We start from the raw sequence: 13,568 nt of genomic DNA, 5'->3' as shown, positions 1-13,568 counted from the left end.
CCCGTTTGTGGTCAGCTCTGTTCAGTGAGTCGGGCATGTCATTAGGGACAAGAGAGAGCCTCTCTTTTGACCACTGCTCAAAGACAAAATACTCCTTTAGGTAATCCAGTGGCCCAGTGAGTCAGAACAGTGTATTGTTTGATATTTGCATCAGCTTCTTCAGACTGTCTCATCTCTAGAGCATTATTAGCTTCCTCAGAACTCATACTTGAAACTTGCTATTTAAGAGGAGGCCGAGGAGAGACCTCATCGCTGTCTATAACTACCTCACAGGAGGTTGCAGAGAGAAGGCTGTTGGTCTCTTCCCAAGTGACAAGTGATAGGCCTCAGGTTGCACCAGGGGAGGTTTAGGTTGGGTGTCAGGAAGAATTTCTTCTCAGAGGGTGGTTAGGTGTTGGGACAGGCTGCTGAGGGAGGTGGTGGAGTCGCTATTTGTGGAGGTGTTTGAGATGCGTGGATATGGTGCTTAGGGACGTGGGATAGCAGTGGACTCGTAGTGCTAGGTGCGTGGTTGGACTTCATGACCTTATAGGTCTTTTCCATCCTACATGATTCTGTGCATGGTTCTGTGATTCCAAGCTGCAAAACAAGAACCAGTCTTTCTTTAAAGTGGAAGTGGTCCTTATTAGCGGTTTTTGAAGATGTAGATATTGGGTTTATATTTTGTTGTCACGATAAATGTTTGTTTCGTGGCACAAGATTTGCAAAACAGTGTTTTACTTTTGCTGTGGAAGGATTAAAAATTGAGAACTTCTGTATCAAAGCATTTACTTACTTAAGCATTTACTTAACCTAGAGGACACTGACAAATTTCAGCATGAATTGTGCTTGAAATTATGAAGGTCACAGTGTGGGGCAACTTTTCAAATTGGTTTGTGCATCTTTCTGACAAGGAACTATAAGCAGGTTAACGATGACATTGTTAGTTATGTTCTGTGAACACAAAAGAGAGAATTTTTTTTGTTTGCTTGTTTTTCTTTTTTTTCAAGGTTCCATCAAAATGCATTGTTTAAAAAAAAAAAAAAAAAGAATTTATCCATTTATCCACACCAGCCTCTGGTGGTTTGATGTTTAGTCTCGACTTTTTAAAAAAATGTTTCTATGCTTAATATTAGTTGGTGTGAACTCCTTTCACATATACTGTTATTTCCAACATTTCTGCCTGAGCCGAAAAGATTATACAGAATACTCTGAGGATATTTTCATCATTTTTCAGTCCAGTGTTCTGAACTGCTTAATAATTGAGGATTGGGATACAATGCATCTTACTGTTTTCATTGTCTTAACTTCCCTCTGACTAAACAATTATGGTAAAGTGAATTTATTCCCTAATAGATAGGGTATTTGAGGCCATTTTTTTCCTCTAGTAAATCTTTCCCCAGCATGTATCAGTAAATACAGGTAAGGGTAAACTTGAAATTAGTATACCCATAAGCTTGGAATCTTTTCCCTGTTTCTGCAGAGGAGGAGGAACATCTGTTTGTGCTCAGGATGATCCATTCGCAGTGATGCAGTAACAGAAGTGATCAAAACTACAAATGTTATGTGGTTGCTAGAGGCGATCAATGCCAGTGGATGCTATTGCTCCTTTGATAAAAGAAAAATCCTTTAGAATTTAGATAACGATCTTAAATACTTTTTTTCCCTTTGATTAAAATACATCTTCTAATGGCATCTAAGAAGTTTGAGTAAATCAGAACTCAGTCAAGTTTATCTTGTTCCCTCAGTCTTGCTTTTTAAGCCAAATAATCTTTCAGTAGTTTTAATTCTACTTCTTTTTCTTCTCATACTTTGACATTGCAAAGGCTGCAAAAGAACCAAGCCCTTGAAACTTCAGAGTGCGGTGAAGGTTTTGGTCCAGCTGACTCAGTTAAGAAGGGGAAATGAAAACCTTTCAGAAACCTCAGCATATTTTCTATTGCTGTGTTTTGAGACAAAAAGCCTCAATCTCTGGATGTGGTTTCCTACAGGGAGTTCCAAATACAAAACAAAACCAAATCACCCTTTAGCTTTGTGTGATCAATATGTTAGCATGAATCTCCAAATTCTGGGCCACAAAACACGTGAAGGGTTCAAAAGGAAAATGTAATCTTTTCGGATATATGGGTTAAAATATGTTTAGTCCAATTAAGCAAGGGTATCGCTTCATATAGAAAATAGCAAAGCATTTGCCCATGAACAATGTAGTCTTCTGCAAGCCTAGGAAAAAATTATTAACATTTTATTAACCAGATTACTGCCTAACCAAATCTGTAAGCTTTTGGGGAGAGGGTGTTGCTGAAGACTGCTGGTTTTGGGGGGTTGGTTTCTCAGGTTTTCTGACTCTTACCCGTTGCATTGTGTAGTGTAAATTGTGCGTTCTCTATTAGCAATATAAATTTTAGATTTCTGAAAGTAATGGTGCTGAGGTTTTAATTATGTTTTATTCAGACCTTGAGGGAGAATTTAGTTTCTGTAAAATAAATAAAACAATAATAATAAAAGAACAATAAGAATATATATTTTTAAATGAAACAAAATAGTTTCCAGTAAAAGTAATGCTTCATTAAATTAACAGAATTAAAAGGAAAAAAGGGGTTGTGGTGCACTTGTTTTTGAATAAAACTACTTCATTGTAGTCAAATATCAGAAAATAGGATTTCTTGAACGTGGAACATATGCTTTTAAAAACAGTATGTTTTGTCTATCAGCTGAAGAGTCTTCTGAGGAACTGTTCATGCAACTGGTTTTAAATTGCATTGATTGCACTTCTCACAAGGTTCGTCAGAGGAATTAGATTTCCCTCTTCAGACTATGTAGCAGGTTTGATTCAAAATCAAACCCTGCTGCTTCTTATGCTTTTAATTTGTTTTAGTTTTCAATCCATAGAAATCAAAGAACTAATGAGTAGAGTGTTCAGAAGTGGTTTATTCTCCATTAGCAAGGATAGATTTTTTCACCCCCCATTCTCCATTGACAGGTCGAATAAGAAGCATTAACATTAGCTGGAGGCATTGGTTTTATATATATATAGAAGTCATTCGTGGAGGAGTCTCATAGACCATGTTAACAATCTATTGATTGCAGAGCTGGCGAGTTTTTGTTAAGAACACAGCAACTTCATTCAAACCCACCAGCCATGTTTCTAACTTGGAGTATTACAGGTTTAGGTAGCTTTAAACACGGGGCATGTTGGAAACTCTGAGATCGAGTCTGTCTTCTGCTTTACAGAGTTTTCCTGGTTCAACTGGTGCCTGCCGGGATCGTGTCTGCTCAGCCTGCTCCTCATCCTGTGCTTCCGAGAATCCTACGACAGACTCTACCTCGACGTTGTTGTCTCTGTCTGATAACGCAGGACTGCTGACTGGTTGGAAGAGACTGAAAGTTGATTTTGCAGTCTGCACATCTTCCTGGATTTGCACAGCTGACCAGAGGAAAAACAAAGAAATTACAAGACTTAATTATGGCTTTATTAGAGGGTGAGGGACAGGTTGTTTCTTATGTTCAAGACCCCCTTGATTTGCATTAATTGCGGGCAGATAAACATGGAACTTGAGTGGTGATAAAGATGCCTGAAATGCACAAAGAGAATATATCTGATGTACAGGTACCAGTGTCAGAACTGGAGTTCTCTATTTAAAAGGCTGTTCATGTAGCAGTGAGATGTGTGAGTCTGTGTGTGTGCGTGTGTGTGCCAACTCAAGGTTGTACACACTGGGGTACCAGTCACCTTCAAGTCTTCTATCAGAATAAGTATAGTGAATAATCTCAACAAAAGGAAAGAAAAAAAAAAAGGAAAAATCTTTTTTTATAAATCTCTTTTAAATTGCTAGTCACTTCTATAACAAATGTCCATTAAACAGTTAAGCTAAAATAATTTGGTGCTGTACACTACATTTACATTCTAATAAAGTGATTTCTGATATAAGACACTGGTACCAGGGTTTTTAGCCATACTAAAATCCCAGTCAATCCTTGCGATGTTGTTAGAGGTGTTTGTTTGTCACCCTGGAGCACATGTATGCTGAACGATAGCCGTAGCTGCCACTGAAACGTAGCTGCAACTGCAACCAGCAGTTGCCTCTGAACTACTGCCACAGCTCTGTATGTCCTCAATGCATAGCATCTGTGGTATCTCAGAAGTTTACTGTAGAGTCACTCTTGGTAAGTGTTGCTGTTCTAAAGGCCACCGCTGTCTCACCTTTCCATCCCCCGTCTCCAATACTGCCTTTTGTTTTCTATTTACTGTGAAAACCTGTTCATGCCGCTAAATACTGTTGGTGTGGATGTTCAAGTCCTGGTTGTTCTCTTCTGATACCCTAAGGTGTGCATGGTTTTTAGGATTAGTTTATAATTGAGGGTGCCTAAGCAATACTCTTTGTTAACCCAAGTCTTTAAAAATCACGGTTTCCTAAAAAAATGTTTATAGTTTGTTGAGGTGCCCTGATGGCGAAATGACAATGAGTTTGACAATGAAAAATAACTCATGGGTTTTGGCATAATATGGGAAATATAATGCCAGCTCTTTTTATCAGCAGTGATTTGTGGTCGTTCTGGCCCTTACTTGAACATAAATATTGAAGACACTTTGAATAGTTTTTTAACTCAATTTTAAACCTGCTAATAATTTCTTAATTATCTGCTTAGATTTCAGTTCAGCATTATTTACAGTATTCCCCGTGTGTGTTCTATGCTTTGTGCTAGGTGTGTGTGTGTGTGTGTGCGTGCATATTTATATCTATGTATACACAAATAAAGCTTATATATATATAAAATAATATATATAAGTTATATAAGGGTATGTGTTTACATAGGTTTATGTTAAATAAGTATGTCTCTGGATGGTGGTGGTATGCCACTGTTTGTAACTAAACCAGTCACTGCCGTGAACAAAAATGCATACAGAGGCTGTCTGTGACATGGTTTATTTTTTTCAGGGGGTGAATGATTTCCTACTGTAGCTATTTTATAATATGGAGTGCGTGCACATGTTAGAGGAGGTTGGTGTGCAGAGTTCTTCGTCGATAGAAGTTTGAATCAAACGCCCTTTGCTCCTACGTGGGGCTCTCCTCTGCCACTCTTGAGTGATACAGACACTGTAAACTCACTCAAATAAAACCTGATCTGAGCGCTACCTTTCTGACATGTATCCATTCAGTGTCTTCTCGTTTTTCAGAGAGAACATGCCACTAATACCTTCAGCTCAGGAGTGTATTTGTGCAGCAAAATAAAGCAGATGCCATGAAACAGCTTGCTTTTATGTTTTCAGGTGTATTTACTGTAGTAAGTAGCAGAAGATTGACTTAGCTCATTGCCTGTATCAGTGACTAAATGATCTTTTTTCCCCCTCAGAACAGGTTCTTTGTAGACAATGGAGCTAACCTACATAGAGATAACTTAATCGATCTAACTATCACGTTCAGAACCACTGGCATCATCCTTTCATCGTTTTTCAGATGGATGGAATTAACTGTCCAACTCCTTTTTACTATGTTTTAGTGCCTGGAATAGTTTCAGTATCCAGTAGCTGTTGCTACCTATTGTTTTCTGAAAAACTAGGATTGCTTGCCAAGAATTTGATTGTACTTGCATTGTCATGGCAGAATTGCAAGCTCGGATGGCTCTTCAGAGCTCTACTTCTGCAATTTACTGTAGCTATATTAGGATTAAAATTGCACAGTTCAGGCACTGTCCCGAGTGACAGAGATTTCTAATCCTTTCACTGTCCAGACTATTTTAAGGTGGAGGAGCACCTGAGGCAGCGTTCAGACGATAACCTATTCTTCCTGTTTCAGAAAGCCGTGAACAATTCAAAATATTTGTCAGTGCTGCCAAATCTAGACTCTCTGTACTGTCAGGGGAGAAGACTGAACATCTTGTTTTAAGCCTTGTTGAGTGTTTTCCTGATTTGCTGTGAATTGCTCGCTGCTCTCCTGAACCTTAGATGCTTTTGATAGAAGTTTCTGTGTCTGTCTTGGGCACTGTAATATGTGGTCTTAATTACAGCCCTCAGCACCTCTGCATCGAAACAGAAATGTTATCCAGAGCCGAGCAGTACAACAGGACACTTCTGGAGGGGGACCTGTGCCATGACTGCAGGCACCAGTCTGCAATCCGGCCTCAACCAGAATTCCCAGCAAATCTGATGGAATCCTTCCTGAGTGAAAACCGAAGGATTGCTCCCAAATTACTTGAAGTTGCTGAGGACACTGCTGCGTTCCGGGCACACAATCTTTAGGTCTTTATTAGATTAGCAAGTCTGGCTTGGGACAGGAGGTAGGGATTGCAAATGTACTTGCTGAGATCTCTCATAACTTATCCTCATTTGTGATCATCAGCATCTTCCTCCTCTGGAGGAGCAGTACATTTCATGTTAGTAACCCAAATGAAGCTTTGGGAATATTTCTTGGATAAGGGTTATCAGATAGGTACATCCTTGTTGGGATCTGCCATGGGTAAATGGTATCTATTACTGATAGTTCTCTCTAGAACTTGTGAATGAGTAACAGCAGGATTTGTTTGGGTTTTTCTCTAAATGAGACATTGTCTAGCACTGTCACAGAGTAGCTGGAATTGGCTGCTGCTTCACCTCTGACTTGCAAACAGAGGAAGGTGCTCTGAGAAGTTATAATATTTATTTCTCTTCACGGCACTTAAGTTCATGGCCCAGGAGAGCAATCTTTCCCTGCAGTGCAGAACCCCTTGAACTACAAATAGTTGTGCTATATTTTATACTGAAAATGCTAGGGAGGATGCACTGTAGTTGCTCCCCTCTCTTTAATAGACCTTCATTTCAAGTAGTTACACTCTGGGCTGCCTCTTGGATTTCTGGTTGGCTTGCTAATAACTCTAAATCTGCTTGGCTCACTAATAACTCCAATTTCATCTTCCAGTTCTGCTGGCTTTTCTTCTTGCTAGCTCTGGAGCTGCGCTAGCCTTCATGCTGCTAATGAGGAAGCTCAGGTTTAGAAAAAGTTGGCTCTGCTTAGGGCACTGTTTACTGTCTCTCTTCCCTGTTTTTACCCCTTAATTTCCTTTTTCTTTGCTTTGCCAAGTGGCCTGCTCCCCCGTGTTGGTGGCAGTGCAAGTACTGTGGCAAAAAGCTTCCAGGTTCCCAAATCAATTTTAGAGGGACGGGTCCCATCTATTTAATATGTATAAAAATAGTGATTTTTAGAAAATCATGCAAGCTGGAGGAAGGTGCAGACCCAAAAGATTTTACATGTGTATGAGCAGTCTGCTGCAAAGCAGGCGCTAACATGCCTGAAACTCACAGACTTGGCTCCTACACCTAGACAGGCCCAACTGATACGGACCGTGCTTGCTATGGCTTCAGGTTTGCAGCATTGTGTTCAAACCATCTGACAGCTCAGAAATGCGTAGGAACAAGATGTCTTTCATCTTCAAGTGGGTTAGAAAATCCTGGGCAGCATCTGTGTTTGCAGCCGTAGCTCTGGGGGGACAGGCTGATGGACTAAATAAGGGAGGGAGGGGTTTCTGGAGGGCATTTCCACACTGAAATGCTGGGGTGAGTTATCAAATGCGTAGAGAACTGGAAGTTTCGTGGTGATGGAGATGTTAATTTATGGCCTATTCTACAGTAAACTTAGCAAGTGAATGCATAGCCTTGCACTAATATAATTAAACTGACTTGATTGATATTTGTATATTGTCTGTTAGTAGAAAGGGAAGTGCTGTTAAATGTGGGGACTCATGGAAATATGAATGGGGATTATACAGTTTGCACAGAGAACGTAGCTGTCCCGTAATGCTCTGACAGCAGATTTTTAATCGTTAATCCTCATTTTTTTATGTTAGGTCACTTTCAAATGTTAATTAGCATCTGTGACAAAGACATTCCAGGTGGGACTTTTTAGTTCCATTAGATTTATTTTGTTTCCCAAGATTACAATTATGGATTATGGTAATAATTTGGCAAGGCAACTGCTACACGTGTACGTTGTGTTTGGTATTGATTTCATGTCTGGTGTCACTGCTCCTAGCACTGCCGAAGCACCAGGCTGTGGGAGCCGGGGACGCGCTATAGGTGAGGGTGTGAGAGAAGGCGCCCTGCAAAAATGAACACGTTCCTCTTCCACCATCTTCCTTGGGCTCACAGAAGGGGAGCACACCTCTGAGAGGCACACAGACACCTCCTGCCGTGTTTGTGCGGGGGCGCTTTGGTACAGACACAAGCTTCGTGCGTTTCCCTGCAACTGCTACCACTGCCCTGTTGTTTGTAGGTGGCACTGGAGAATCTGCTTCTCTGCACCAAGGAGTCACTTCGGAGCGTGGAGTTTCAGTAGAGAAGGCAGCAGGCGCAGTAAAACTCAGATGATGTCGATCTGCTTATAATTCTTACAGTTTGTGTTTCGAGGCAGATGAAACCAATAAATAGAGGAGGAAATGGAGTTCTATCCAAAGTTTTGACAAGCAAAAGCAAACATTTGCACAGATGTGCTGGCTCCTGCCTTTTGTTTGGGATCACAACGTGTTTAGAGCAAACCATACCCGCCCCAGAAGCCTTAGGCACCATGCTCCCTGTGGTTGGGTGTCCTGCAGCCGTGCTGTGGAAGCTGCTGGGCCTGGGCTGAGGGGAGGGAAGATCAGTGGGGATTCGCTGCAGCCAGGGGCTGCAGAGGTGCTGTGGCCCTGGGTCAGTGCATGAGGGATTATCCTACAGCCCCCTCAGAGCTGTTGTAGTAGGATCACTTTTCCAGGGGCTGCCTCCTCCCTCTGCAAAACATTTCTAATTCAGTTACTCCAACTCCAGGCTCGTAGAGCTAAATCCCTTTTGAAAACTTTAGTTCTTGCTTTTCAGCTGCTTTCTGGCTCGGAGGTTGGGGTGGGCCTCTCATTCTCCCCTCCTGTGGGTGATCTGCCCTTGTGGTGCTTCTGGAATGGCGAGGGCTTGGCCTGCACGTTCATGGCCAGTCCTGCCGCTGGGCCTCCGTCCACGAGGCGTTTGTTCCCTTGGCACTGCCTGACCGGCACTGAGCAGAGTGGGCAGGAAGCGTTGGGGTGCCTGGGGCCCCCCCGCCTTCTCCCAAACTGCCTCTGTGTGAGGCTTCTGGGGTTTGCCTCTGGGCACTAACAGAAGGTGAAGGGGGAGACATCCGGGCTCTCCTAGGCGGCTTCAAAGCCTTCCTCATGATCATGGTTCGCTCCTGGACTTCACGGACTCCCTCAAGGACGAGGTGTTTCATCTGCAGCACCGTTTGTGCTGGAGCAGGTACTGGCTTGGCGCACGGCTTGCAGTTGCTGGCTCCTGAGGTGCAGCGGGCAGGGAGGGGGCCTGCGCTCTGCTACGAGAGCTTTTCCTGTCTCACACCACCGCCTTCCCCTAGGATTTCTTCACTACTTGTAGCTGGACAGGCTTCTTATGCTTGCTCTGTATTGCTACAGGAAGAAAATACCAGGGGCAATCCTCTCTTCTTCGGGAGAGCTTTTCCCTTTAGGCTCAGGCCCTTTCTCCACCCTTAATCTGCCCTCACTGACAAGGCCCAAGCCCCATGCTTTCCCTCAGAGGTGTCAGGCAGGCTGCCTCTGTCTGTGACATTTGTTTAATTAAGGTCTCGTTTGCCTTGCCCAGCCTAACAGCTGGGTCACAGTGAGCCCTCGGAGGCCTTGGGCACTGTCCCACAGCCCAGGCCTGGGGAGCACCACAGGCAGCTCTCTCACAGCCAGGCCCTTCCATTTTACCCCCGTTTGTACGCGTCCCACTTTTGTAACTTTTTAAATGATTTGATAGAGTTTTATTTTGAGGTAAAGTCTACTTTTTGTATGCAATATTCTGAGGTGATGTATTTTTATTTTTAAGAAAATGATGTTTAAACCACTATATACCTGTCACTGTAACACACCCTCTGTGTCATCTCTTTTTAAAACTGGAATCTCACCATGACTTGTGTGTTCCTTCTCGTAATGCTTGTTGCACATTAAAGAGGTTACTCAGCTGTGCTGCTACTAGTGTTCATTAATTAAAAAACAAACACACAACAAGGGAATCATTTATTTCTGCTGTAATATTGCTGAAAAACACTGAAGATATTGCTGTACACTGGAGAGTCCTGTCTAAAGGACTGAGCCCGACCCCTGGGAGAGCAGAGATCAACAAAGGGAGGTGGAGGAGACCAAGGGGATGGGGGCAGATGGGGTTCAAAGAGGAAAGGGTATTTCTTGATCCCAGCTCCATCCCCACAGCCCTTTTGTGCAGCCTCTGCTTCCTCCCACCCCAGTGCATCCGTGCTCCAGTCTCAGGATGGTGCAAGCTGGCTGGTTTTTGTAATTGCTACTCTTTCAGTTTGAGCTTTTGGAAAGGATGCCCTTCATAATCCCCTTACTTGTGTTTATTCTTTATTTAATTGAAACAGGCCCAACCTGGGATCTCTTGATCCATGTTTATTTTCTAGGACCGGCTCTTCAATAACGTCCTGACCACTTACCACGGCAAGTTTAAAATAGCCTCACATCCTATTAGTGCCGGGAAGAAATCTGTCAGCTCTGGTATCGTGGAATATCTGGGCCCCACTATTCTTAGCAACAGCCTCTTTCCAGGCTATATATGGGAGCTTGAGGCTCTCTCACCATACAGCTCCTGGTCGTATTTATCTTTGCGGTGCTGCAGAAGCTGCAGGAACCTCTGTGCTGGGGGAGAGCAGGGCCAGGGGTCCAGCTCAGATCCACGCCCTGGCTTTGTGTATTGCCAAGCCCTCTATGCTCAGCCTTGCTCAAAGAGATTTTTTTTTGCCCAGTTTCTATTTTAGCTTTGTTGTTGAAATCTGCCTCCCTGGTGTGTAAAGGATGTTTAGGCTCCTCTGACTGTCTGCTTGCTGCCTTTGTGCTGGCCCAACCGCGCAGGCTGGGCTGCGGCTGCTGCCTCCTGTGGAGGTCAGCCTTGGGAAAGGGCTGCGAGAACCACCTTCACTGCCAGGAGCCAAACGAGCATGGGAGTGCGGCCTGAGAGCCGTGAGGCATGTACCAGAGCTGTGTCTGTCCCTCCTTCCCTCCCTCCATTCGCCTCGCTGCAGACCTGCAGTGGCAATGAGCAGCAGGAGGGGATTCAAACCCCTCTCGGGGAAACACCGTCTGGTCAGGCACTGGTGCAGCCACAGGAGACCCCTCAACAAACTGTAGGCAGAGCGCCCCAAAACTCAGGCTGTCCCGCAGGTGCTCCCCAACTGGCCTTTGATTGCAGAGCTGAGGTTTGGGATTATGGAGGTAGCTTTGTGGTTGAGTTTTGGTGCCAAAAGAGCATCTCGGTGGGGTGAAGGAGCTGGCGCGTGAAGGAAATGGCATCTTTGGAAGTGAGTGCAACAAAAGCCTGTGTTAAACCAGCGCAGCCTTATACAGAAATAAATGTCTTCATTGCCCCTGGAGTATGAAGGAAACCTTTCGGAGAGGGGTTTTCAGGATGGGGCTATGCTAAGGCTTTGCAGCTCCTCTTACCATGCACTTCTGTGGTACCAAAGGCTGATTTTCATGGCTTGGGGCACGAGGCTGAACCCGCTCACCCGCTCAACCCGCTGCTCCCCGGTGCAGCCTCCAGACGGGGAGGGGGTCTCACCCCAGCAGCCGGCGGTGACGGGCAGAGAGCGAGGCGCTCACCTGCAGAGCGGCTGTGAGTCGGCGTGCAAATGGGCACAACAGAAACACAATTTCAGCAGAGCTCCCGTGAAGAAACCTATGAGCAAAAACTCTTGTTACTAAGACATGCGAAAACAGCAAGCAGTAATGCGGCTGCTGCCAGAGCAATAAAAGTGCACCGGCGTTGTGCCTGGTCTCTCGTACAGATCGCTCGCTTATGACATTAAATTAAGTGCTGCAGAAATGGGGATAGTTCTCTCTGCGGCCACTGATGCTTCACATCATGGAAATATCAAATGTTTCTGGTGGCTGGTCATTGCCCTGCGCTGGGAAGCGGAGCAGTCCCTTGCTGGCTCCGTTACGACCATGGCAGCAAGGAGGTGCAGGGATGACAGAGGTGCCCAGGTCGGACGCTTCGATCCGTGCCCGCATGGCGCCAGCCCCGCTGATGCCAGCCCCGGGTGCGGGAGACGCTGTCCCCGAGGGATGGAAAGCCAGGAGCACGTCTTGCTTCCAGCTAATTGCTGGTTGAGAAGCTGTGGAGTTTGACCTTGAAAAATCCTTCTGTCTGTAGAAAACTTACTCTGAAGCACGACAGCGGCAGGGCACAGCTCCCCAGCCAGGAGATGCTGCTGCAGCCGGAGGAGTCTCCAGGTGTGCAGGGGACACCACAACCGCTGCTGTCGCCTCAGGGACCCAGCGAGCTGCAGCCTTGGTGGTTTATAGAGGCCCGAAGTATGGCAGTGGCGGATGGCCGTGGCCTTCAAAACCTGGTTCTCCCCATTTTCAACAATTTAAGGAATTTATTGTCTGTCCTCACCACAGATGCTGGGAGCAAGGTGGGGGTGGCACTGGTGGCATTGTTTTTTTTTTGCTTTCGGGAGCAGATCTGGGCCGTGCTGAAAGCTGCCTCGCTCTTGACTAATCTGCAACTCAGCTTGCTGAACAGAAAGCGCAGTGACAAATCCACACACGTGCAGCTTTACGAATGAACCAACCAAAACACGTTGAAACGCATTTCAGCTGTTAGCAGAACAGCATTTTTAATGGCTCGCCAAAGCTTTTAGTAATTGAGCTGCATGTCTGAGAGCGCGCGGTCTCTCAGTTGTATACTGGAGAGGAGGAAAAACCAACCACGAGACGCCCTGGGAGCCGACGCTTTTGCGGAGGGAGTCTGGAGACCAGCAAAGCCAGGCGTGAAGCCCGGCAGTGGGCTGAGGCCCTGTGGGCAGAAGATGAGGATGGCCAAAACAGCAGAAGGGGTTGCTGTGAGCTGAACCCTGGTGTGGCCAGGAGCAGCCCAGCTGCAGGGCTCGGCAAAGGGGCAGTGGGGGACCTGTGGGATAACCCAGTGCCCCCCGGTCCCTACACACAGCCAGGAATTACAAAGCGAGAAAAGCGCTGGGGTGTGCGGTGAAGGTGAGAGAACAAAATGCACGGGGGCTGCGAGCGAGGCTGTTACGTTAATGAATCAAATTAGCACCTAGGAAAAAAATGTTGTGGTAGGCAGATTTTAAGGAAATTGGAAATAGGCTCCGACGTGACGCTTTGCTCTAATTGTGCGCAGAGGTGTCTTGATGCAAAACAAACCCGTTCCAAAGTGGTCTCTCCATGTTATTCTGCAAACTAACTGAAAAAAATCAATCTTATTCACAGCAAGTTTGTTTTTACTGATCCTGCGCCTCTCAATTACTTTTTAATGGCCTGCATTGAAAAGAAATTCCTGTGTGCACACTTGAGATCATGAAAACACCCAAATGATAGCTTATGATTTAGTAGGATTAAAGTATTATGTATGCAGGTGTAGCACGTTTCAGGTTATTAGTAATCCAATCTATTTTTTATGACATTATGGTGTAATTTTCTGTACAAAACTTCAGTATAAGTCTTGAGCTGTATCGGAACATAAACTAAAATGTTCCTGACTCTGTCACTTTTCATGGTCTTTACTTTGATTAATAAGCGCAACAAGAGCCATAACGCTCCTCGGCGAGAGGCAGCCA

At 44.8% G+C, this 13,568-nt stretch overlaps 1 protein-coding gene across 1 annotated transcript in view; it reads left to right on the top strand.

Moving 5' to 3' along the window:
- SLC49A4 (solute carrier family 49 member 4) overlaps window positions 1–5,115 on the top strand; it is a gene marked incomplete at its 5' end in the record, with an annotated part of 62,553 nt that extends 57,438 nt beyond the window's left edge. Inside the window, one exon of the mRNA XM_080601353.1 lies at window positions 3,211–5,115. Within this exon, the coding sequence (XP_080457479.1) occupies window positions 3,211–3,326 (116 nt within the window). The 3' untranslated portion in view covers window positions 3,327–5,115. The remainder of the gene's footprint in view (window positions 1–3,210) is intronic.
- Between the last annotated feature and the right edge of the window lie 8,453 nt (window positions 5,116–13,568).

Source organism: Anser brachyrhynchus (genome assembly GCF_964034855.1).
Source record: "Anser brachyrhynchus genome assembly, chromosome: 7".
Lineage (NCBI taxonomy): Eukaryota > Metazoa > Chordata > Aves > Anseriformes > Anatidae > Anser > Anser brachyrhynchus.
This window is presented reverse-complemented; position numbering and strand designations above follow the sequence as displayed.